Here is a 26,427-nt window from a genome sequence, read left to right as displayed (position 1 = left end):
AGCTAAAACTCAAACTCCATTTGTAATGGAACTGTACAGTTCCACCCACACAACCGCAGCTTACACCTGCACTGCTCAGAGCCCATGGCACAAGCCTTAGCTTAAAGATTGCTGTTTATGAATCATCCCAAAATTTCCCTTTTGGCAAACCTCGTGGTCCTTCAGCTGTTAGAAAACAAGTCTCGACATTGTCTTGCCTCCTCAGAACCAAGTCAAAAGACCTATTGTACAACAGGGTCATCCAACCAGAAGCAAACGAGCACAAGTCCAACGCTAAAACATCTAACATTTGGGATTCTATGTATAGAAGAAGAGGTGGTACTCACTGTTTTGAGTGGTGTTGTCCCAGTCCCAGGCCTCGAGGATGAGTGTGTAGGATCGCTGTAGAGGAGGGAAAAACACTGTCAGCACAATGTAAGCACACAAGATAGTGAAGCTAGCAGAGGAAGCTTCCCAGCAGCAGATGAGAGGCAGTCAAAGAGCTAAAAACAGTGAAGGAAAGAGAAACAGAGAGAGAGAAAGTGACAGAGGGAGAGAGTGTGCTGGGGACAGACATAAACAATTCACTGTCCAGGCCTTAAGTTCACATTTCGCAATAGCAGCAGAGCCACAGATCTTTCACTTTTAACATTCCAACCCTTTAAAGGGTTCATATATCTTATGCAAGTGAAGTGAGGTCTCCTCACTTTAAAAACTTGATGTAGTATGTACACTGTTTATTGTCAGATCAGCTACTTCAAGTTGCATCCACTGCTGACACAGGCGTGCAAATGCACAAAAACAGCTTGTCTACTCCCAAAGAAAAACAGAAGAACTACCAATAGAGTAATACTCTCTGAACCAGATAAACATGAACATGTATAGTCACTGTACCTAATCTAATGCCAGATGTGGAATTGAGGGCTATAAACCCCCCAGTATTGAGCTATGGAGCAGTGGATCTGTGTTCCTCAGAATGATGGTGCTCCACATCAAAGATTTCTGGGATTTTGGGACATTCGAGAGATAATCCTGACATAATGAATGCACACGATGCTGGGTGTGGTCAAATCAACACAGCAATGGTCAACAATCTAGTAGTAGAATACCCTCCCTAGACAGTAGAGACAGTTACTCCAACAGAAGCTGGACAAACTCTTAACTTTTAATGCCATTGATTATGGAAGAAACAATGAAAGAGCAGGTGTCCCAATAATTTTACAAATGTAGTATAGCAGCTTTTTAAGATTACAATTATATTTATTGACATTTACCTTCTGTAAAGTGTTTCAGTCCAGACGGTTATTTAGAACAGGGGTCTTTAATTCAACTGTATTACTATTCCTAGAAATACAGCTCTGGAAAAAATAACAAATCACTTCAGTTTCTCTGATTATGATATTTATAGGTATATGTTTGAGTAAAATGAACAAGGTTGTTTTATTCTATAAACTAGTACATTTCTCCCAAATTCCAAATAAAAATAGTCATTTAGGGCATTTATTGGCAGGAAATGAGAAATTACTAAAATAACAAAAAAAAAAAAGATGCAGAGCTTTCAGACCTCAGACATCTTGCCATGTTCTCCTCCACCAGTCTTACACACTGCTTTTGGATAACTTTATGCCACTCCAGGTGCAAAAATTCAAGCAGTTCAGCTTAGTTTGATGGTTTGTGATCATCCATCTTCCTCTTGATTATATTCCAGACGTTTTAAATTTGGTAAAATCAAAGAAACTTAACATTTTTAGGTGGTCTCTTATTTTTTTCCAGGGCTGTATATTAATACTCAATATTTAAAAGATGTGTATATCAAAGTTGGACATCATACTAAAACTACTTAAATGTCTCTGGTCACCTTTTTGGGACATTACATTTCTAAAAATGTGAGAGATTTTAACATTCCTCAAGTCTATCCACAGTGCAATGTGAGTACAAAGAATACATCATAGAAGGCATTACATTCAATCAGACAAGTAACTCTGGCAGAGGTAAATAACATAAATACTACTAGTTTCTGTTCATGACTTGTCAGTATATGTGGTATGAGTGTGGTTGTTAAAACAAATCTGTAGCCTTTTTTTAAGGGTTTTCTTGTTCACGATATTCAAATATTCTATGGAGACCAATTCCAAACTGTTATTAATGCCAATCAATATCACAACATCATCTCAAATAAACTGGAATTTATTATATTTATTATATTATATATATATTTAGAACATATTTTACATACTGAGTTTATGAGTGAATTTAAATGTACTTCAGATAGAACCGGTGGTTCATATCTTTAAGCTACAGAGTTTGCCCAAATCAAGAGTCTTGCTTAATTCATTATGTAGGGCATAATGAATTAATCAGTATCATAAACAATCACTGTACTTCTATTTTTCTCCTGAAATCTTCAGAAACACAAAAAGCCTCTATGTTATTGTAAAGGCTGGTGGTTGTTTTGAGCTATACGGCCATATTGACGCTGTGTTAATATTTCTGTCTGAACTGAAGTAACCGAGCAGACAGATCATTAACCTGAAATACAAAACTGCTCTTCAGCAATGGAAATTTCAAACCAATTATCAAACAAACAAAACATGCGATCTGTTAGTCCCCTCGAGGAGTTTTCACACCCTCCCTAACTGAGCACTGCGCTTAACTAACTTCAAAGTCAGTATGGTTTATTCATTAGCTTACCACAGGATGAGAAGTTGCAATTTCCCACCTTTAAATGGCTAATGCTCACCTCACCACTGCGAGCCACTATTTCTACAATGTCATGGTTAGCCACTTAGCAAATTACTCATTTAGATCCCTTCTACTGAACGGGTTTCATGTTCCATATGGTTCCTGTGGGGGTGTAGGACAAGACGGAGAGAGAGAAACTATAGGAGAGAAAAAGAGAAAGAGAGACACTATGAGAGAGACCTTCAGAGAGAGATACACTATGGGAAAAAGAGAGAGAGAGACTATGAGAGGGATCTCCAAATCCCTCAGATTCAACCTGCTAGAAGCCATATTCAAAGGATTCAGTCCTCAAATAGAAACTAAACCTCACACAAACAAATGAGACTGTGAAAGTAGGTGTGGTGAGCCTGTGTGAAGGGATGGACCAAAGCGAAGCTGCGCTGTGCTGCTGTGCTCTTTAATCAACAGACAAAGTGCCTTCTGCAGCTTTGATGGCTCACCTTCTTGAGACCAAAACAGTGGTTTCACGAGGGTCTGCCATTACGGCACTACACTTCCACCTCTGTGGCTCGGCAAAGCTTCCGTAATTTGGTGAGAAGAAACGCGAGTTTCCACAACATGACTGTTTACTATATTTTTTAGCAAAAAATGTTTTTTTTTTTACTACAGACCATTCCATAACATCAACCTCACCAACAAATGAAATCACATTGAATTGAACTACAAACCTGCCAAAGTGTGGGACATACATACTAGATATATAGATATAAAAAATGGACAAGAAGAAGAATTAGCCACTTAGATCTTAGCCACTTTCTGATACATTAATGACTAAATCAGATCTCTAAAAGGAGCGTTTTTTGTGTATTGGTTATTACCTACAAAAAGTGCTCCCAGGAAAAACAACCGGTAAACCTGCGACAGGGTCACGGACACTAAAGGCTCATTAAAGTGATTTATAGAGGCCCCACATCTCTACTTACAGGACTTAAAGGATCTACTGTAACATCTCGGTGCCAGATATCACCGGACACCTTTAGAAGTCTTGTGGAATCTATGCTTCAGCAGATCAGAGCTGTTTTAGTTGCACAAAGAGGACCTACACAATATTAGACACGTTTTGTTCCAAAACAGGTTCTAGGACTAACAATAGCGGAGGTCTTTTTCTCACTGTAGTGAAACATATTCTGTTTCAGAATCATATACAAGAGATGGTTAAAAAATGAGTTTAAGCTAAAAACTGCTCAAAAAATAATAAGAACCTCAAATAGGAAGATAATCATTATTGTAATTGATGCATTACAAATAGAGAGTAAAGAAAAATTAATAGAATGAAAAGAATCATTTTAATAAATCTAACAGAATTAATAAAAAAATCACTGGTTTAAAGGCTAAAAAAAGTCAATAAAGTAATTACAAGTCCTTTTTCTTCAGTAGACAATATACCCACATTTTTTTAATCATAAAAACAAATCTCTGAATCCAGCTAATATTACTGTAGTTAGATTTGTTAGCGTAAGGCTAAGCCAGAGCCTGCTGTCTATCTCTGTTTTCCCAGTTATGTCATGGAATGCATTCACATCCACATCCACATTCAAGCACTCACACTGGCATGTTAGTGGCATACACTGACTACATGCCATGATCATGGGACCTGCATCACGAGACGTACATCATGGCAAGCTAAAAATTGCTGCTCAGACCTGTGGGATATGTGTGTGGGGCCTCCTGCATTGAATGAGGATGTGAATTCTGTCCATATCAGACAATTCTAACCAGGTAACACCAGTTACGATCATTACCACCTGTTTTTACACTGTCCACTGTGGGTGGCAATGCCTTCTATGAGGTATTCCCAGTATGCTTGTGTCACAGTGGATGGAGGAGTTCTAAATACCTGAGCATACTTATTCATTCCCACTCACAAGATCCCACTCACTCCTCGCAACTTTTACAGGTGTTAATGCTTTCATAAGCTGTCCCCCTGAGGTAACACTTTATATCATATCCAAACTACTAACTGCTAGCCCACCACACTATGATGTATCAGTGTTAGGGCTGCACTATATACACAGTATATCGATTTTGCATCAATATCACAATGTATACACATTTGGCATAGTCACACCACAGAATGTGCATTATTTTGTGCATTTCCAAATTAACATTCTTAAACCTTTTTTTCCCTTAATATAAAGAAGAACTAATAAAAAAATCACTACTTTTACATGACAGTATCTGCCAGATTATTAACTATATTTACCTAATGTCTAGTATTTTATTTCAATCACAATATAATACATATAATAATACACAGGCTGCATTATTAATAAAATTACATGTTGAATCATTTAATTCGCAAAATAAAAATAGGAATTTTGTAGGGCTGGACCCGAATATTCGGATATTCGGATATTCGTTCGTTGAGTAGGTATTCGGTTTTTAATTTTGGTATTCGGATATTCGTTTTTTTTTTTTTTTCTTAGCTCCGCCTCACTCTAACGTTACAGTTCCGTTCAGGTTAATGGCGGTATATGAGAGGCAAAATGCCGAGAAGCTCAGCTGTTTGGAAGCATTTTAAATTGAATTCCGACAAGACAAAGGCAGTGTGCCAAATATGCGATATTCAGATGGCATATCATGGTGGCACATCAAGCTTGAGGAATCATCTAAATGCGGTAAGTATTATTTCTTGACGGTGTAAAAAAAACAAGATTATTCCTGCTAGCAAACTTGGCTTAAATAGTGTCTGCCCTGTTTTGCCATGACGAAGCTGCTTATGTCTGACATTAACAGTAATGTTATACATGATAATAACTTGCAGGCACTTCGAAACTGATTTATATAATAAAATGTAAGGGGTAATGTGGCAACACTAGGTGCTAAATCACAAAAAAAAAAGCCCAGTCTATTAACAGCTTCCGTCTGTATAGGTGCATACCGTCTGTATGGCTTCGCAGCCATCGACATCTTCAACCGACAAAACGACACAGCAAAGCCTCCAGTTCCAGAAAGCAATAACAGAGAAAAGAAAGAAAGAGATAACAGATGCTATAGTAGAGTTCATTGCACTAGATATGAGACCCATTAACGTAGTCGAAGGCGAAGGCTTCAAACAATTAATGAAAAAGATGGAGCCCGGTTACGTTCTCCCCAAACGCTCCAGTATTTCACAGGCCTTGTCTCTGAAGTACAGCGATCTCCAAGATCAAGTTTCAGCTCTTATTGAAAACTCCTCTGCATTAAGTTTAACAACAGACATTTGGACCTCGTTGAACATGGAAGCTTACATGTCAGTCACATGTCACTTTATAAATCAGGAGTGGGAACTTTGTAACTTTGTATTGGCAACCAAAGCAATGGAGGTGAGCCATACGGGCGTCCATATAGCGCAACTGCTTGGAGAAGTGGCGGAGTCCTTCGCTATTCCAAATTATAAGCGAGTAGCAGTTGTTCACGACAACGCTAGCAATATGAAGCTGAGCACGGAAACTCTGAAGAAGGAACCAGAAAAATGGGGCAACGTTCAAGGAGTTTTCTGCTCAGGACACACACTACAGCTATGCATAAACAGTGCTCTAAAACAGGACAGAATACGACGCACAATTTCGGCTGCTAGGAATCTAGTGGGACACTTCAAAAAAAGTGCGAAAGCTACAATTGCCCTAAAAGATAAACAAAAGCAGCAAAATGTTGTTGAGCACAGTCTTACACAAGACATCGCTACTCGTTGGAACTCCACATGTGAAATGCTTGACCGGCTGTTGGAGCAACGATGGCCGGTGACGGCTGTTTTGTCAGATCCCAGCATTACGAAGAAAGGTGATCGCACCCTGGATCTGTCAACCGAGCAGTGGAAACTGGCACAAGATTTAGTAGAAGTACTTAGGCCCCTAATCACGCTCACGGAGGTGCTCTCACAGGAGGAGAACGTGTCATTGTCCTCAGCTGTGCCAATGCTCTTTAACCTGAAGAAACGCCACCTGTCACTCGAGGAGGAGGACGAAACCCCAGCCATCAGAGAAATGAAAAAGACCCTCATCACGGAGATCGACAACCGATGGCAGCTTTTGACTATGGAGCCCAAGAGCATCTACCTCCTTTCTTCAGCACTGGACCAACGATTCAAACATTTAAAATTCCTTCAAAATGACATGAGGAACCTCGTCTACACGGAGGTTAGGCTTTTTAAAATTAAATACATTGCTATTCTTAAATATGTACTAGAATATTACGCTAAAATAAAATTCAAATAAAGTACAATATATACTATTATACACTATAGAGTGCAGGCAGATTTTACTAATAAAATGCTATTTGGTTAAGGTTGTCCATCTGGCTGAACATCTGCACCAGCAACAGGCTGTTCCAGGGGAGGAAAAAGAGCAGGCAGCAGGAGGAGAAGAGGAGCCCGAAGCACCACCACACAAGAAACGGAGACAGCAGGAGATTTCAATGCTGATGCAGTCTGATGAAGAAGAGGAAGAGCACAATGAATCCAGTGCAGCGAAAGAGATGGAGCAGTATTTAAAGGACACAACAAAAGTCCAGTCTGGTCCACTCACATGGTGGAAACAAAACAGCAACCGCTACCCCAAACTAGCTTTCGCAGCTAAATACTGCCTTTGCGTACCGGCCACATCGACCCCGTCGGAGCGTATTTTTTCCAAGGCCGGCTACATAGTTAACAAGACACGAAGCTCACTTTTACCAGAAAATGTGAACAAACTTGTGTTTCTTGCACACAACATGAAGAAGGTGTAGTTATACGTATACGTACTTACGTAGTGTTACTGTTTTTGTATTTAAAATGTTAATTTAAAGTTCTTTTTTAGGCTTTCCTGTTATTTAACGGCGCGACTTGCTATTTTGTTAAATTTCCTACACTCAGTGTTTTGTTTTTAAAGTGTTCTTTTCTGTGTTACTATGTTAATGGTGGGACGTGTGCTGTTTTGTTACATTTATTACACTTTGTTAGTCAAAGTATTTACATTTTTTATTTTTATTGCAATTATAATATATATATATTTATATATATATATTTGCAATCTATTTTAGCAGCAATACTCTTATTAGATGGCTTAATAATTTCATTTCGTAAAATAATTATTTTTATTTGCAGTGTTCAAGGAGGTTGCATTGCTATGTTTAAGGTATTTTTAATGTGTGTGCTCCGTTATTAAATTTGGCGTTTGTTTAAGCTTCCCTGTAATCTATAATAATTTAATATTGATTTCTTTTGAAGCTATTAAAAGTTTGTTCTTTACAGAATGTTTCTCCCCGCGTCTCATGTCTTTTTTGTGTTTCCCCCCCGATTTTTTCGCTGCGCACATCGGCCCAGTGAATGACTAAGTCCCCCACACCACATCTCCGCTGTGCAAGCCGGCCCAGTGTCCGCGGCGGCTAATCCGCCCTGCGCAACCCGGCCCTGTGAATAGCTGTGTTTTAGTACTTGGGTTATACTTAAAACAAAAAAATTCGTTTGTCCAGAAAGTATTTTATATTCTTAAACTATGTTAAATTAGATCAGATTAGAGGAAAGTTATTCAGACATCATTCTTGTAGCCTAATTTACCGATTTATCGCTATGCTGTTACAGTGTTAATTAACATAATTCTGAATATATATATTAAATTATAAGTATATTTAAATTAATGTTTTGTTACTTTTTAATAGTAAAATAAAATTACTATTCTTTGTTTCTACATAAGGTCATGCTTTTCTTTTTCTTTATATTTTGTCAATACCTTTTATTCCCGACATTTTTTCGTATTTTAATCCTTTTTTAATCAGTCTTTTTTTGAAAACGAAGCTTCGAATATTCGCTTCGAATCAGTGCCGAATATCCGGAGCTCAAAAAACGCTATTCGGGCCAGCCCTAGAATTTTGCATATTGCATATTACATATATATATATATATATATATATATATATATATATATATATATAATATCAGAACAACTAAATATCACAATATAGATTTTCCCCCATATACCATGCAGCCCTAGTCATTGTTCATGCATACTTACAAATCTGACAAAGATAACATAAAATAATAATAATAATAAAAAAAAACATTTTTCAGCCCTGTCAATCCATAAGGGCTAAGTATTTCACTGACCTACCAAAGCCCAATAAATACATTATCAAATATTCCTTTGAAATACTGGCTGGATCTCAACATCTGTTCCAATGCAGATCATATTTTAAAGCACTTATTGGCTAAAATTGATAAAATTATGTTATTGCAACATCCTTATAAAAAAAATATTTTTAAATCAAAGCCTGCCACACTAATTTTCTATTAAACTCATCTGCAGAGGTGGGCTAGGATGACTGTTCAAATACAGAGGCAGACAGTGTGTGTGTGTGTGTGTGTCAGTGTGTGTCAGTGTGTGTGTGTGTGCTGATGCAAGTGTGTTTGTGCCTTTGAGACATAGATATAGGGGACCCGTTGGCTGGTCTAAATGATGCAGTATGGGATTATCAGCAGTAGCTGGTCTGTCTGGGTGGTAGTGGGAGTGTGTGAGGGGAGGGTGGGGGGCAAGCTTCTGGCCACACATCCATGCAGACGCACAACAGATGCGTCTTAAAAAGATGGATTATTTCACATGGACGTGCATCATCCCACGACATGCAGTGGGGCTTCTGACCTCTCCGCCCATCCCCCCGCATGCGGGTCGGCCGCCCTGTCTGTGTATCACTAATACATACACACACACACACACACACACACACAAACACAGTCGTGTGTATCGAAGAACGCTTGTGAACTCCCTGGATCTCCCTCTCTCTCCCTCTTCTCTCTAAACGCGTGTGATGCTACTGAGAGCTGTTATCAGTGGAAAGGTGGTAAACTCAGCATGCACGAGTGTGTGCGAGATAGTAGAGCAGGGAACGGTCCTGTTCCCACACACCCTGTCTCTGATTAGCTGGATTATGTGACAGCTGCCCAAATGGCTGGATGGGGATAAAGGCAGTGGGGGAGGTGACCAGTGAACAAAGACCTCCATCCAAACCTCTGAGATACTGAGACTGCCCATCAACCTGTCTCCGGACAGTCCGGCAGCATTCCTCCAGCGACCTGCACGCATCCCATAATAGACAGACGTCCCAGCAAAGGTAATGCTGTGAGATAGACTCACCTCCTGCAGTCCGCTCACTTCTCCACTCTGCTGATTACAGATGCATGTATATTGGGATTACAGCAAAGAGCTCCATTTAGATCATTTAGATCTAGAGCCAATCATCAACATCATCCTCCTCCTCCTCTCCCCCAATTAGGACAACAAACAATTCTTTACATAATCGATCATTTTAACAGCCAGAGATTTTATTAACACACTAATTGGACCATTTATGCCTTTTGTGATTTTCTCACCTTGCCCATCACAGAGCCGCCACCACTGTTCCATCTGCTACAAGCATTTTATGGGTCTGTCTATGGATTAAGCCACAAACACAATGTGTAGTGCACTGAAAAATATTAGATAATAATAGTATATTAACATTATAGAGAGGAGCACACTGTCATCATCCTCTTAATCTCAAACAGGCCTCGCTAATTAGGTCACCATACATGTGTCCAATAATAAAAAAAAAATGTTCTTCTTTGTGACTGTGCATATATTAGGCACCAAATGACAAATCACAGGGCAGCACACAGCAACGTGCCACACAGTTCAATTTCTCTAAGCACCACTGCACCATTATTATCATAAAGTTAAATCAACCCCAAAACAAGATCACAATAATGATGGTCATCCACAAGACTTCAGGAAAAATACTGTGCAGCCCTATTATAAATATACAGCACTGGAGAAAAATAAGACCACTAAAAATGAAGAGTTTCTTCGATTTTACCAAATTGAAAACCTCTGGAATATAATCAAGAGAAAGATGGATAATAAAAAGCCATCAAACCAAGCTGAACTGCTTATTTTTTTCAAACTTATCCAAAAGCAGTGTGTAAGACTGGTGGAGGAGAACATGCCAAGATGCATGAAAAACTGTGATTAAAAACCAGGATTATTCCAGCAAATATTAAATTCGGAACTTTATAAATATTAACTTTTTTTTTTTTTGCATTATTTGAGGTCTGAAAGCTCTGCATTTTTTGTTATTTTCTGCAAATAAATGCAATTATTGACAATATTTGGAATTTGGGAGAAATGTTGTCCATAGTTTATAAAATAAAGCAAAAATGTTAATTTTACTCAAACATATACCTATAAACAGCAAAATCAGTAGAGAAGTATAGAAGTAGAGAACCGCGAATACAGTGTACTACAAAATAATTTAGATTTTCATCATTACAATTAGCTGTCAAATTTTATTAGTTGTTCAAATGTTCCAATCCAATCACAAGCCAGTGTGTGGTTTGTAAAAAGCAGTTTGAAAGAGAGAGAGAGAGAGAGAGAGAGAAACTGAGGGATTGACCTCAACACCCCGGCTTCACAGGGCACTGCCACCTGTAAGTTACTAATTCTGCTACTGCTTATTGTTCAGAAACGGTGAAAAATAGCTACAAAGCAGGACAATGTCACTGGGCCATGCATGGGTGTTTGTGTGTCTAAGTATGTGTGTGGTGGTGGAGGGAGCCACAGGTGCAGCTTCCCACGGTAGGGGGTTGGGCAGTGTGGAAGGGGGGATTTTAGGGCAAGGCTGAAATTAGAGGGGGCTGTAGGGAGTGAGGCTCTGGCTGACCCCTGAGACCTCTCATCAGGGATCTCATCGCTTCAAAAGCCTCCTGCACCGCACTGCTAACCTGTAGTGTGCGCACACACACACACACACACACACACACACATACACACCCCAACTTCACTAAAGTACGTCCATGGAGGGAGCACTGCTCTGGCCTCCTACACATTATGTAAAACATTAGGAGTTGGTTGAGTAGTAGAGTCACAGTAAAGTACAATGTTTGTATTTTCACACATTTTGTATAAAACTGTCTGGGGTTACAATAGTCTGGATATATGTTTTTTTAATTGATGGTTAATATAAAAATAATTCAGTACTATGATTTAGTCTATTATGAAATCATGGCATTAACATATGACACTCTTTTTTTAAGAACTGATAAGTTAAAGCGGAAAATATCCTAAAATCTCTACAGTAGAAATGACTTTGAATGAACATTGATATATCACACTAAATCCAGTGAACAAACACCACATTTTCACTGCTGGGGTAAACGCACTGGGCATTCTTAATTTGGAGATTAGTTTAGTTTGGAGATTAAAAAAGGTTAGGTGTTCAGTAAATATTTTTAAAATTGTACTACTTAAGGGATTTTTTTAAACAAGACAAAATACACAGGCTTTTTAGTTTATTTAATAGTAACAAAGTGTCAAAATGAGAGAAATTCTCTCCTTAAGTTTTTTTTCTTTGAAATGAAACATGAAATTTGTCAGTATAACATAACACCAGCAATACACAAAAGCAAACTGTGATCAAGAAAAGATGAACACCACACTGCCCACCTTTTAAGCCTACACCTGGCCTTGATCCACTACAATAAACCTGTATTGTTGAACCAGAACTCAGACTATTCCGATCACATCGAGAAACCCTCAGATAAACGGTAAGGGTGTCCGAAAGAGGTAAGAACGCAGCTGTCACTACCAAGTGACATTCAATGGAGTGCTCCTCACCATGGAGACTGCAGAAAGGTCATTCTGACCAAGTGGAGCGCTAGGTGAGGCGACCCAAGAGCTTTCACACGCCTTCACCACAGCAGGGAGCAGCAGAGCAGCAGAGCCATCAGCAGTGCAGCAATGACCAAATCCTAAAGATAACCCAGGGAAAGAGGAGGCGCTGAAAGGGGAGGGCGGGGAGGGGGGGGGGGGGGTTGGGGGGCTATGAAGAATCTTTAACTGGAGTGATGGGAGGCCAGGAAAAAAACAAAAAAAACACAGGTCTTAATAACCCAGTAACCTTTAGCAAGGAAAGAGCACTCGATTTCCTGCTCTTCCTTAGCCAGAGGAACTGTGGGAAGATGCGTACTTCCTGTGGTTTTAGCCACCAGGAACACACTCCCTTTGCCCTGTGCTGCGATGCGCTTGGTTGCACCCAGACACATTTTTCTCTCCACTGAAGGATTGGGGGAGATACTAGAGATATTTAAAATTACATAAAACTCAATTAAAATACAACAAAAAAATCTGTGTTTTACAGATATCCAAAGATTCCTAAGAATCTAAATAAAATTCCAAAGGAAAGGAAGCATATAACCATTTGAAAACAGCCACGTTTTGACTGCTGGCCAACGTTCCCAACACAGTGCTCACCCTCACACCCTTCACCCATAAAACACAGTGAAGGATATTTCTACATCCCAGAGCAACATCCAGTCACGCCACTCGTTTCCACACAAGCTCACGTGCAGAGTGAGTTCTTGTTGTTTGTTTTTGAATGGAGGCTTCCAGTGACAGCCTCTGATAGATTGCCCTCAGAGGGCCCTGCGCCTCGTTTATTCATCTGGCAGGGAGTAATTGCAGCGTGTAATCTTTATTAATCCGAGACGTCAATCCGGGCTTTCTGTTTCTCCACCGCCCGCTGACAAGCTAGCCGGGCCGGCCTGAGGCAGCAGAGGCACCGGCCGACGCAGAGCTCAGCAATTACAGTCAAATGCAAGACATCATCGAGCCAATTACAAGACACTAAAGGCCTGTTTTGTGTTTTATGCTCGAAAAAGAGAGTACAGCATTCCCTGCTTGTTAGATGCTGTCTGGCTGAGATTTCCTTTAGCTCATTTTGGATCTTCTGCAGTGCTGAGATGTGGTAGATGGGAGCCAGGAATTACAGTCCAAATGATTTTCAATATTCAGGTGATCTTCAAGCTTGCAGGCTATAACCAGGTTTTGCTGAGATCCAGAAAGTTAGTGTGTTAACAAACATACATATTTAAGGTGTTTGCACAATTGATTATTTTGACAGTCGTCTAATCTGATTATTTTTTCGATTAGTAAACTATGGTTTCTGCCATGTCCTCATCTCTAAAAATGATAGAAAGAGCTGAACATTTAAAAGGCATTTAAAATGTCTAGATTATTGTTTAAACAGGGAAAGTATTGATATTTTGAGTAAATATGTATTCTGTAATGCGGCATTTTTACAAATTAATGATTAGTCGACAATGGAATTTGTAGTCAAATTTGAATATTTGATTAAATCGACAAATCGTTGCAGTCTTATGGCACAATATAAAAAAAAAAAAAAAACATATGTAATAACTTTTGGAATATCCAGATAATAATGTGAACACAATAAATTAAGATACTAAATTAGTTTAAATTACTTTTCTGGTACTTTTGTGTGAAAAAAATTGAATGCACTACATGGGATCTACACTATTGGACTTTCCTCAGTTTTTAGTGCCTAGTAGCTGGTTTGCTACCACAGCTTCCCCTAATTGTAGTTGTTGACAGTGCAAACCACAGACCACCAACACTGGAAAGTGAGAAAGGACAGTGTTACATCATTCTTTAGTTCATCCTCTGTTCGCTAGAAACCACAACAACAAGCAGAAACAATAAAGTACCATGATCCAGGTTAAAGAAAACAAAGTAGCTTAATGGAAAAGCAAGAAAACTTGAGCTGAGTAGAGTAGTGTAGTGTACATATTATGCACTATTAGAAAGATACAGAATGATACTAAAACCTAATAAACGACATGGAGAAACACAAAGCTCTGCCAATATCTCAACACTCAATAAAACTGTAAATCAGCAGGCCTGCTCCTGTGTACCTTGCTGAGTGGAATTGGCTAATTTAACGCATTTAGGGCAGAACGCCCATGTCCTTTGTGGACCAAGGCACTGTTCCTCAGCAGAGATTTATGGAGCTCTGATCGCGGCACAGGGCGGTCTCTCTGTTCTCTCCAGGGACAAAGAGAACTAGTGCAGTTCACTAATGAGAACACTTTGTGTTTGCAGTGTCTTGAAGGAGGCAATGCCAGCCTTCCAGGTCCGAGCACAACAAGGGCCATGTTTGTGTCAGCAGAGTCTAGACCCTGTGTCAGAGCATAGCATGAAGGGAGTGGAGGGGGGAAGCCAGGGTGTCGTTGGGAGGGGGGTCGACAGCGATGGTGGGAAGGGGAGAAAGAAAAAGGCCCACTGTAATCAATCACCGCTCTCAGAAAGGTGCCCTCTCCTCCCATGCACACACACACAGAGGTCCCAACTGTGCACCACGCCGGGGGGCAGACAGGTTGCCCTGACATTCATCTTCGAGGTGCCAGAAACTCACTTCGTGACAAGCATCTCTTTGCCCTTTTCTCTGCCTCATTCTCCCGCTCAATTCAGACGCTCTGAACCCACTTCTGTTATAGCTTTTCACTAGGATAGATAAAGTACGACAACCGTAATACATTTTGGAATACAAATACAAAGAAAAATAAAAAAGGTTATACTTCCACTTTTACTCAACCCTGCCCATTTCCTTGATGCAGCTCTACTCTTCACATTATCAGTCCTTTCACTCTTCTCTTCTTCTGTTGCTACCCAGCTAATAGGGACCTTAAAGCTGTGGTAGCAACAGGGTCAACTAATGGCAGCTGGAAGACTTACATTGTTCTGCTCATGCAATAACTATACTAAAACAACTACTTCTTTAGCAAGATCATTTATAGAGCTGGACAATATGTAATGCATTTTTTTATTTCCTTGCATATGATAAATGATATTCCCTGCCCTGCAATGGCCTTTTAAAGGCAGCTGCAGGGACTGGCTCCAAATTTCCTGCAACCAGGAATAGATTAAGCTGGTTTGGCAAGTAATTAGTTAATGATAATATAACTCAATTATCAATATAAACAAAACAAAACAAGCTACAGAAAAAAAAAAACCTCACCACTGATGCTTTACCTACAAACTTAAGACAAATGAGTTTGTCAATTCATATTACACACTCAGTAATGAACACAAGCCAGTAATAGAAAATAATGTAAATAATGTATACAGGTAAATAGAATATATAGTAGGGCTGCAATGATTAGTCGATATAATCGACAATGTTGATCATTTAAATTTGTCGACTATAAATTTAATTGCCAACTAATCCTTAAATTTGTAACAGTACTGCATTAGAGAAAGTGCTGGTGACAGAAGCGCAATGGTAGATGGGTAAATGGTTCACTCACACAGTTTACACTCAACTAAGTCTGTGTCTTTAAAAGTGCCCAAACACAACAGATTACTTATTTACTCACTAAATCAGACACTTCATGTTTAAACAATATCTAGACATTTAAATGCCTTTTACATTTCATGTTTAGCTGTTGCTATTGTTTTTAGAGATGGAGGACATGGCAGGAATAATTGCTGACTAATTGACTAATCAAAAAAAATAATCATCAGATAAGTCCATTATCAAAATGATCATTAAATGCAGCCCTAATATATAGTTGTAGTTTTAAACAAGAACACAAGAATAGGCTAGATATGTTTCTTCATAGTTAGTAGTTTAGTTTAGTGTATATGTATTTAGTGATATGACATCAGGTAAGCAAGCACACTGATCAGCTGGCGTGTACGTGTTGTGGCTTAGTGACGAGGTAAATGCAGATTTACGTTCACGGTAGCCCTCCATCCAGCCGTCGCCGCTTAAAGTCACTAATAACAGGGCAAGACTTGAGAGGAGGGACTGGGTGACATCAAAGTAAACGATGAGCAGTAATGGTTCAGGACAATCCTATGGGAACCAAGAGGTAGGAGAGACAGAGAGACAGAGAGATGACTAAAGAGACTTAGAGACAGACAGGATGTTTGGCCCTGATGGCCTGAGGTGCAGCATCAGTGCAGCTTTAGGGCACCCAGGGCTGCTGCAGGCTTCACTAGGTGTTCATTCACACAGAGCATGAGAACAAGCTTTTCCCATCGGCTGACGCGACCCAAAGGCAGCGCTGCCCTTTGTTTCTTTAGCTCTTCCCATGATCTCCCCCACCACAACTGTCATCTCTGCAATCCTCCCCAGGGGAAGTGACAACACACACACACACAGCTCCGTTTCAGATCAGCGCTGGATGCCAGTGGTTATTCAGCTATCGGAAACCCCTCTCGCACAGTCCAGCTCAGCATAAAGCCGCTGACCTCTCGGCAAACAAGTTCATTTGACGTGACTCTCGTTCCGACTCCGACAATTGCCATTTTCCGCAAGGCTTCCAGCACACAAAGGCAGACAATAGCTTTGTTAAAGGGGGCATTGTGGGCCTGGGAGGCAGGGAGACACAGCCTGACGTGCACTTTGGGCCCTGCAGCCAGTAAATGATATTCTGCCATCAGGAGCCTCCCTTCTTTCAGCGTGGGCTTGAGTTGCTACTGGTACAATGCAGAAGTGCAACAACGAACCACACTGCATTTTGTTAACACACACACACACACACACACACACACACATACACACATACATACACACATGTGAGCCAACAGTTTGAGCCAAACATGAACAGGTTTACACATCAGGAGCCAGGACCTTGAACAGCATAGCACACTGTGTTTGTGCGAGACTGTTTGTGTATGTGTACACATGCGGCCCATTTAGCATTCCGCTACTATGCCAACAAGCTCATTGGCCGCATCCAGACAACACAGCAGTCCCCTCCCCTTTGCTAATTAGGCAGCGAAACCTTCGAGCCACTAGAAGGTTATCAAACTCTCAGATAAAGATAAAAGGGCTAAAGAAGAGAGTTTCTCTGTAGGAGAAGACTGCAGTATTCTCAGCAGCTGGAGACAGCACGACCACTCAAGCTGCATGCGAAACAGCCTACCAAGCTTAGTGCTGCCACAGCCCAGTGGGGACGCAGCTCCCAGAGCAACCAGCCTAGATCAGATCTACACACACACACACACACACACACACACACATATACACACAGGCTCATAGACTAAAATAATATCATTATTCATGTCTCTGAAATCATGGTTAACCCTCAATGCCATTAACAAAACTAATACAATAGCAGAACCCCAGCGTGGCACAGTTATAATTCCGCAAACAGCCGGACAGGCGATAATCCACCTGGCAACCAGCCCTGGAGTTACTACAGCAAGGCTGCCATTTGACGCCCCTGATAACTAGATCATCAAGAGACCATCTGAAAGGCCAGTTGACTAGACCGGTTCCAGATGCCATTTCTCCGATTAACCCACTTTCAGCATCTCCGACTAACCCAAAAACAGGACCTTATTATATTGGCTTGCTGTATTTCCTTGCAAACTCTCCCACTTTTCCCATTATGAGTTACTCCAAGTGGGAGAAGCAACCAGCCAGCCAGCCAACCATCAACCAACCAACCAACCAAACCAGCAAACCAACCAACCAGCTCAACCAAGACAGCCCTAGTTACAGTAGCTTCTAGCAACCTGGTTACAGCCCCTCTGACGCCAGCTAAAGCTCCATTATCATCATTATCATTTCCAACAGGTTCAGGGGTCAAGTGGGAATTAAACTGGCCGTGCGCTAATGCACTTTAATTACAGAGGCACACCTGCTCAGCGTCCGCGTCCCCGCGGAGTCGTGCGGGAAGCGTCACACACAGCATGCATTAGTCACACACAATCACACACACAAGCATACATGCAAGCAAGCAACCCCCTGACCACACAGGCAAACAAACCAAAACAGCCATGGCAAAACAATCAGGCTCCCCCAGAGCACGCTCTGAAGAGGAAAAAACAGTGCCTAGTTAGGGACAGAACCAGGCGATCTGCTGCGGATACAGCCTTACCAGGAGGATGCGTACACCCACACACACATACATATACATATATATATATATATATATATATATATATATATATATATATATATATATACACACACATACATACATACATTATATATATATATATATATATATATATATATATATATATATATACAGACACACACACACACACACACACACAAACGTCCCCTGCTTTAGAGGTCATGGCCTGGGAAAGCCATTTTAAGACCAAAAGAGGGGAACAGAAAAGAGGTGGAAACACAGCAAAAAACAAACAAAAAAAAACACTATTTTAAGAAAAACACTAACGGCTAACTGTTTTTGCATAAATAAGAAACTTTATTCATTGCTGATTTTATATAAGTGCTAGGCTAATGCACACACAGTATAGCAGTGTGTACCAAACCATAGTGCACTCACTACATTATAAAATAGTTATTTTATATAGAAAAAATTAACTAAAGGTTTAAAACGTTCTATGGGAACATTAAACATTAAAAACACTACAAACAAAGTATAAACACTATGGATTTGTAATTTTAAAAAGGGTTTTCCCCAAAAAGTATCTGCATAAATCAGTCCAGCAGGTCACTACCTGAACGTTTACTAAACAAAATAAATAAAATAAATAAAATAAATAAATAAGTACTTAAGTACTAAATAAGTGTCAATTAGCACCACATCTGAACCTAAACTGTACATATTTAACTGTATTGTTTATAAAACCAAAATAATAGGGGTGATATTGACCAATACTTTGGCATCTTGTACATGCTGTTAAATAATTAGGCTAATCTTACTCAACTATGAAGGATTTGTTTTGAACAAAAGCCCAAAACACACTGCCCCTCATGCTAACATGCTAATGTTTCCATTCCATTATTTATTCAAACATTCAATATTCTAAGAGGACAGTATTTAAACAAAAAATTGTGCTTTGAAGTCTTCTTATAATATACTCAAGCTAACACACTAGCCACTATGCAGCATGCTAATCATGATACATTTGCTACCACTCCACACACCAGACTTGAGTGTTACCAGCAGGCTAGCTTGCTAGCTGTGGCTCACCAGCCCTAATATTTTCTCAAGGCAAGCACTCTGTGTTTTTAAACTCCTCTCCAGGGACAAAGCATGTCAACTGGAAGTGCCTGGAGCATTCAAAGCATTTAGCGTAACGTGAGCGCTTCTGAAGAAGGCCGAAGCAGGCATCTGTTCATCACTCAATCCTCCGTAAGGGAGATGACACCCATCCCACCCCTGTCCCTCTCATCCTCCCTCACTGCTAGATCACCTCTAACAGCAGGCCAATGGAGGGGGCACAACCTTTAAAAAGCTTATTATTTGTTAGAAGCTGTTCTTAACCCCTCACTGTTCATCTCACATATCAGTAACTACTTCTCAGCAGACCTAAAATAAACTCACAGGAACTGCATCACATTTTTTTCTCTGAAACATGACATACACTGTTGGCATAAATCAACAACAACAAAAAAAAACCCACTAAAACATTAATGGATTGATAGAATTTTGGCAAAGTTAAAGGGAGAAATGGATACTGTCCTGCCTGCCAAAGACTCTTTAAAAGGAGAGCTTTTCGTCTTTGTTTTAGAGCATTCACCATGTAGGAGTTGTGGAGTGGGAGATGGCTGGCTGGCCACTACTCTTCAAAATCATCCAAACATTCTCCATTTTCACTTTACTGCCTTTTCTCCCTTCTCCCCGCCTCTCAAACTAACTACTGCTTTACTGCATTGCGAGCGCATGAGCTGGAGACCCGAAAACCAGCCTAAAGTGCTGAGTGATGGCTGATGCACTGCATGTGGCTTTGGTGTTAAACAGTTAAGAGGACGAAGAAGCATTAGAGGCTAGGAAACATCCCCCAAACTGTAAAGCATGGGATAGATAAAAAAAAAAAAAAAAGCCACCCTTGGGCGCATCGTCTCCTAATTGGCCCGGCCTTTCAGCTCCTAAAAATATCTCCCCCATGACTGAAGCATTCAGGGAGCAAGAAAAATGCAGCCTTTAAGTGTGTATCCCTCCATTTCATGGGAAGACAAAACAACAGCAGCACAGCCCCCAGTCACAAGAAAGAAAATGTTTATTGAGGTGGCAGAACAAAAAGCTAATTTGTTCAGGTCACAGAGAGAAGGAAGAGAGGAAGTGGAAGAGGATTAAAAGTGTCTCAGATTAAGTTAGAGATCATAAATCATTACGGTAGGTGCCAAAGTGATCTATCAAGAGCAATTTAATTTAAAAAAAAAAGAGAGATCAACACACACTAAACAAAGTGGCACAAATGGGGCTTAAATGTCACAAGCCCACACTACACACTTTCCAAGTCAGAAGCTTCTTCTATCTTAACAGAGGTGAGAGATTAAGTTAGTCGTAGACTATCATTATTTTCAATGCAGAATCTCTATTCAAAATGCTGTGAAGCTTCTTAGTGCTTCATAGCGTAGGAACATGATTATTTGAGGTGAAGCACAATCATTTTACACAGTAGCTCGTTGCTAATGGTACATTAAGCAAAAAAAAAGTTAATTCATCAAAACATCATGTATCTTAGCTCCTGGTGGCCCAGTAACATGTTAAGAGGGCAGCACACAGTTGGCTATTGTTTTTACTGTATATAGCCTGTTCTTAAAAAGAATGGTTTTGCTTATATTTCACGCCCAATACATTAAAAAAAGTAATCTTACTGTAACATTTAGCAACATGGTGCAAGATAAATTAACTTGCTCACTTAGCTTAGCTTGGCCTGTACTTCAGTAGCTCCATAAAAGAGAACAAACACAAAGACAAGCAAACGGTTTAACACAATTATTTATGACTATCCATAAAGATAATTAACTAATTATGTTTTGTTTTAATTGCTTCTTATCTGATTATCTGCTAAGCTAAAAGTGCATCCTTTTTGGTTTATGGCCTGGCTTAACAGTCCTTTCCCGAGCATGACTAAATGACTCGCAGGTAAAGTATTTCGGGGGGGTGGGGGGTTAACAAAAGGGTGGACTTAGCCAAGTGGGTGATCCTTAAGACCTACTGAACTCACAATCTATAATCAGACTCCATCAGCAGCCACCTGCTCTAATGCCAAACTGGACAATTACTGCTTTTTGTTGGCTGGAGACGTAGCCAGCTGTGACCGGCTAATTACACAGTCGATAGTGTAATCAGTGGTGTGGCTCGAGCCCTTCTTTCCCAGGTGAGGCCTGAACAAGTGGCTGCACTGAAAGACCAGTTTAAGGGGGAAGGGAGCTCGGAGGGCCAGAGATAATTGTTTACTAAAGGTCCATGTAACCGTCGCCTAGCAACCACCCGGCAAGCTCCCAATCAGGTGTAGCTGAAGCTGCCATTTGGCCTTGAAGCGCGGTGGCCCTTAGCTTTGACGGACGATTGCAGCTGCTATCCTCAGAATCGGGAGAGATAGCAGACTGTCTCGCGGTCTGACACTGTAGACAGTAATGGAGGAAGTCATAGACATGATTCTGCCTTACGCTGTCCATTAAACACGGACTGACTGGTAGGGACAATTTCATGCCATGGGCCTACAGTAACTAGGCAGTGGAACCAAGAAAGGAAAGCACCATTGGAAAGAAACCCACACATGCACACGTACACTGTATACACACACTGTCTCGCACCTCTAAGGTGACCAAGCTTCTTACGTATTCAGTTACAGTATACCCCCCCCCCCCCCCTCCAAGAAAAACACGATAGCCCTAACGGTCCATTAACAAAGTCAGACACTGCTTGGCTTTCTGTGCACGAGGCAATCGCGTTGACACATCAAGCAAGACTCAGCAGAGACTAACCTCTGGCGCCATGAGAAACAAAATTGAAACGAATGTAGAAAGAGTAGAGAGAGAGTGAGAGAGAGAGAGAGAGATAGAGAACAAATCATCTCCTCGGACAGGTGGCACACTCGCTGCCCAAGAGTGGGAGAGGTGCTCCGTATCTCTTTACAATACAGCGCGGATGCAGTTACACTGGGAGCACATCATCAAATGCCTCTCCGGATGCAAGGCACGGAAAGGCGCATTCCACCGGTAATTTCATTAGCTTTCATGGGACCGGCCGGAACTGCAGATGCAGCAGAGAAAGAGAGAGAACAAACAGTCTGTACCTTTATGTACCAGACCCACATCATCAACTACATAAATGCTCTTATGTAAACACATTCGATCTTAGATATACCTCCATAAACCATACTGGTGGTCTTAGTTACACATTAACCTTTATTCACTGGGGTGGGTTATAACCAGCAGCTAAAGTAGATCTACTGAAGAAAAAGAAGGCAGGTTGTACATGGCTGTACACATCTTACATCGTGGTCAAGGGGAGAGCTCTCAGACACAGCCGAGTGACTCCAGGTCAGCTTCTCAGTACGTCTGGGCTCCAGTCCAGAGCGGACAGTCAATACTACACAACATCTTTTTTGTTGTTTGGAGGTGCGACACACAGGCCGCATACAACACCTCTCCAATCTGACACCCGATACTGACATCAGCAGTTACGTCTCTTGTACCTACTCATCAAGGACTGTTTCAGATATCAGGCAGAATGCCGAGGTGCACAGGGGCATCTCCTAATCGCACTCGTATCATCTCACAATGTTACAGTGTCCTTTAATAAGGGATTCCATTGATTTTTCACATTTTCAGCATAATCCTGAGGCAGCGGGTTGTAAAACAGTGTACTGTAGATACCAAGGTATCATCCTCTTAGGACTTTTCTTTCCTTTTAACACCATGTACCACCAATACTGACTCCAATCAATAAAGTATCAAACATTTAATGTAGGAAATATTCTTTTACATAGTGATCCTTCAGACACTGAACTCCTATCACCTCTACTGTAAACCTGCAAATCATGACTTGGACAATTTCAACAAAATACAAGCATTTCACACAAACCCAATGATTGAGCTTTGTATAAAAAAAAGATCTGAGTTTAAAATCAGGCGAATTCCCCTTTAAGAGTGCAGAGTGGTGGGATGAAATTGCACCTCTGAAGCTCCTTGCAGCAGCAGCAGCAGCAGCAGCACTAGACTGCAGGAGGCTGAGGGCTTCCAGCAGTCACCTCACATGCACTTAGCTATCTTATAGACTCAATGAGGAATGAGTGCGAAGGGGTAAAGGGGATCTCGCTATATCTTTCTACAAACAGAGAAACATTAATCACTGCAGAAACTGTAGCCACATTAGCCCATTTAATTATTACTATTATTATTATTATTATTTATTTGATTTACGTATTACAGAGTATGGTTGGAAACAGTATATATGACCACACATTACAGGAATTGGGTATTAGTTGAATTGTGATTTAGACACAATTTAATTTTGATATGATCATTGCAATATGCGCATGTGCAACAGTCACCACACAGGACGTGCAAATCTTAGAGTAAAAAAATCATACACATTATGCTACAACTTACTTGACAGGGAAAGGAAATTGCAACTGTTTTCATTTGTTATGATATATCTAGCAAAAGCAAGATTATCTCAGACCAATATTCACTTATTTCACTTACTAATATCATATGTTGGATCACTAATTTAGTGAAAATTTTATTTTTTATTTTTTACAGGTGATATCAATTTATTGCAGAACAAAATATCGCAATATCAGAGATAGATTTTTGTATATATATTGTGAAGTCCTGATATAAATCAATATAAAAGCCAAAAACAACTTCAGTTAACAACCCACGACTGATGTAGCTAGCTACAACTGTGGTCTGTACCAACAAACTAAAACAATTATTTAAACATTTTCTATCATAATATCGATAGTGAATTAGTAATAGTACAGCCATAGTGTGAAATAAACTCCTATGATCTGCACCTCTCATATTAACACTCCAGAAAACCTCACTCTCTCCCAGAAAGCCACTGCATGCTGTCACTGTAACCAGATCCAGCCTGAGGGTCTGCAGCCCTCGGCGCGCGCGCGCTCGCTCACTCACTCGCCTGACAACTACGCCAATCAGCTAACAGCTAGCCAGCTAATGATGGAGGGGACAGGGACAGTGATGGAGAGCAGGAAGCAGAGGGATTAAATAAAGATAGTAATACTATTAATACTAGCTAATAATAGTAAAAAAAAAAGTTGTGTGCACTCACCGGCCAGGCAAACTGGAAGGGGATGGTGATCTTGCCCGCCTCGCTGATCTTGACGGGGCTGCTCTTGCTGTTCTTAAAAGAAAATATATTTCCACCCAGGACGCCGGTAGATCCGGTACCGAAATTGCACTGGCCCGTGGTGGTCACCTCGCTCTGGTACTCCTTCAAGCACACTTTAAAGTACGTGTCGCACTCGTCCCGCGTGCAACGCTGGTCCTGCGAGCTCCGCGCGCCGTCGCAGCATTCCCCATCCCACAACTCACCGTTTACATTCTCCACGCTCATCAGCTGCAGCTCGAAATAGCCCGAAGAGTGGCCCACCTAAAAATACCACAAATCAGACCAAGAGCCACCAGAAACACAGGCTTTATGAGCTCTAACTGGATAACTAGACATGCAAGAGATTTTTTAAAGTGTTTAATAGCTTAGTTAACTAGTTAGAGGAGTAAGTTAGTGTTAACTAGTAAAAGTCAGATATAGCTAGGTTAGGTTAGCCGGGTTAAAAAAAAAAGCTGCTGCGTTATTTGCCTGCACAACAATCCCACCATTCCCCCCCAACCACCACAATGTGAGATCCGCCAGCAAGCATGTACCACCAACAACGCTATAGCCAGCTTACTACAGTCTGACACTGGAACTCGCGTGTTTCCACCGCATATTATAACGTTAGAGCCTGGTAACCTCGTGCAATTCATTCTTGCTCATTTGAATGAATGAGTGAGAGGAGGGTTAACCTACTAGCTAATTGTTGTGCATTTTATCTCCTCTTTTATATCTATCTCTGTTTTATTACAATTTCAAATTTTTTAAAATACTGTCTAAAATGTGTTAAATCTACTCTCCAATTTAATAAATAAAGTGTTTGTGTGTGCTACCGTGTGAAGCAGCAGCAAACTGGAAGGATATAACTATCTAACCTAGTGATTAGCTAGTCTAACGTTAACTAACTACTGGCTAACTCCAGCAGCACGCGCGCCTGATAAAGCTAACTATCTATCTCCCAGTAATATGGGTATGTGTGTGTATGGAGTTAGCGTGAAAAGCGTGAAAGCTTGACAGCCTCTCTAAAAAGCTCTCTATCTATGCATCTATCTATCTATGCAGCTCTCTATCTATCTCTCTAGTTATCTATCACATGCTCCACAGCCACCGGCTCCCTGATCTGATTCTATTAAATATTACTATCAGCTGATAGATCCATTTAAATAAGCTAGCTAACTACCGGTTTCCCCCAAAAAACGCCTGAACACACGACCCACCAGGGCTCAGCTCAAGACCCCTCAGATCGCCCCCGAACTGATCTCACACACACACACGGTATACATATGAGATAGGAGCGATCAGAAGAGAGCTCTCACCTCCGTCCATATCGTTAACAGCAGCAGGCACGCTATAGACAGCCACCTGGTTCTCCTCGCCCGGCTCCACATGCCTCCCGTTAAAATGGACCGAGCACACAGAGACGACACGGCCGAGGACCGGCGACAGCCTCCTCCGCTCCTGACATGCAAAAAAATCACAATTTGGAGAGCGTGGTGTGGCGCGGTGCTTCTCCTGCTCCAGCCCTCTTCTCTCCCTCTCTCTCTCCTTCTCTCTCTCCCTCCGTCAGATCACTCCACAGCAAATGATATGATTCCCAGCCACTGCACGCCTGAGAGCGAGTCGCCTGACTGACAAGCGGAGGAGCCAATCGCGAAACAGCGTTCTGACGCCTGTGAGCCAATCACCGCACCGGTGGGGCGTTGCCAAAAAAACTTAGCTACGCTGCCCGTGTCACCAACGAAAGGTGCAACATTTCATAGTAGTTTTAGTGTTGACCATGGTGTTGACTATTTAAAATACATATTATGCAGATTATTTAAGTTTCTTATTTGACTATGCTAAATACGTAATTAATA

General features: G+C 40.8%; 2 protein-coding genes across 3 annotated transcripts in view; one reads left to right on the top strand and one right to left on the bottom strand.

Annotated features, from left to right (window-relative positions):
- The window catches only part of jag2b (jagged canonical Notch ligand 2b), a 55,742-nt gene extending 29,576 nt beyond the window's left edge, over positions 1-26,166 (bottom strand). For both annotated transcript variants that reach the window (XM_007230935.3, XM_007230936.3), the window contains exons 1-3: positions 25,888-26,166; positions 24,530-24,850; positions 327-381 (exon numbers count right to left, since the gene is read on the bottom strand). In XM_007230935.3, coding sequence (XP_007230997.3) covers positions 327-381; positions 24,530-24,850; positions 25,888-25,959 — 448 coding nt within the window. In that variant the 5' untranslated portion in view covers positions 25,960-26,166. The remainder of the gene's footprint in view (positions 1-326; positions 382-24,529; positions 24,851-25,887) is intronic.
- Positions 5,736-7,445, top strand: LOC125803811 (zinc finger BED domain-containing protein 4-like). Its single transcript, XM_049482096.1, has 2 exons — positions 5,736-6,839; positions 6,988-7,445. The coding sequence occupies exons 1-2, from the start codon at positions 5,739-5,741 to the stop codon at positions 7,423-7,425; spliced, it is 1,539 nt and encodes a 512-aa protein (XP_049338053.1). The 5' UTR covers positions 5,736-5,738; the 3' UTR covers positions 7,426-7,445.
- Positions 26,167-26,427: the final 261 nt, after the last annotated feature.

This window comes from Astyanax mexicanus, chromosome 1 (assembly GCF_023375975.1).
Source record: "Astyanax mexicanus isolate ESR-SI-001 chromosome 1, AstMex3_surface, whole genome shotgun sequence".
Taxonomy (NCBI): Eukaryota; Metazoa; Chordata; class Actinopteri; order Characiformes; family Acestrorhamphidae; genus Astyanax; species Astyanax mexicanus.
The sequence above is the reverse complement of the archived record's forward strand: the minus strand, read 5'-3'. Positions and strand labels throughout refer to the sequence as shown.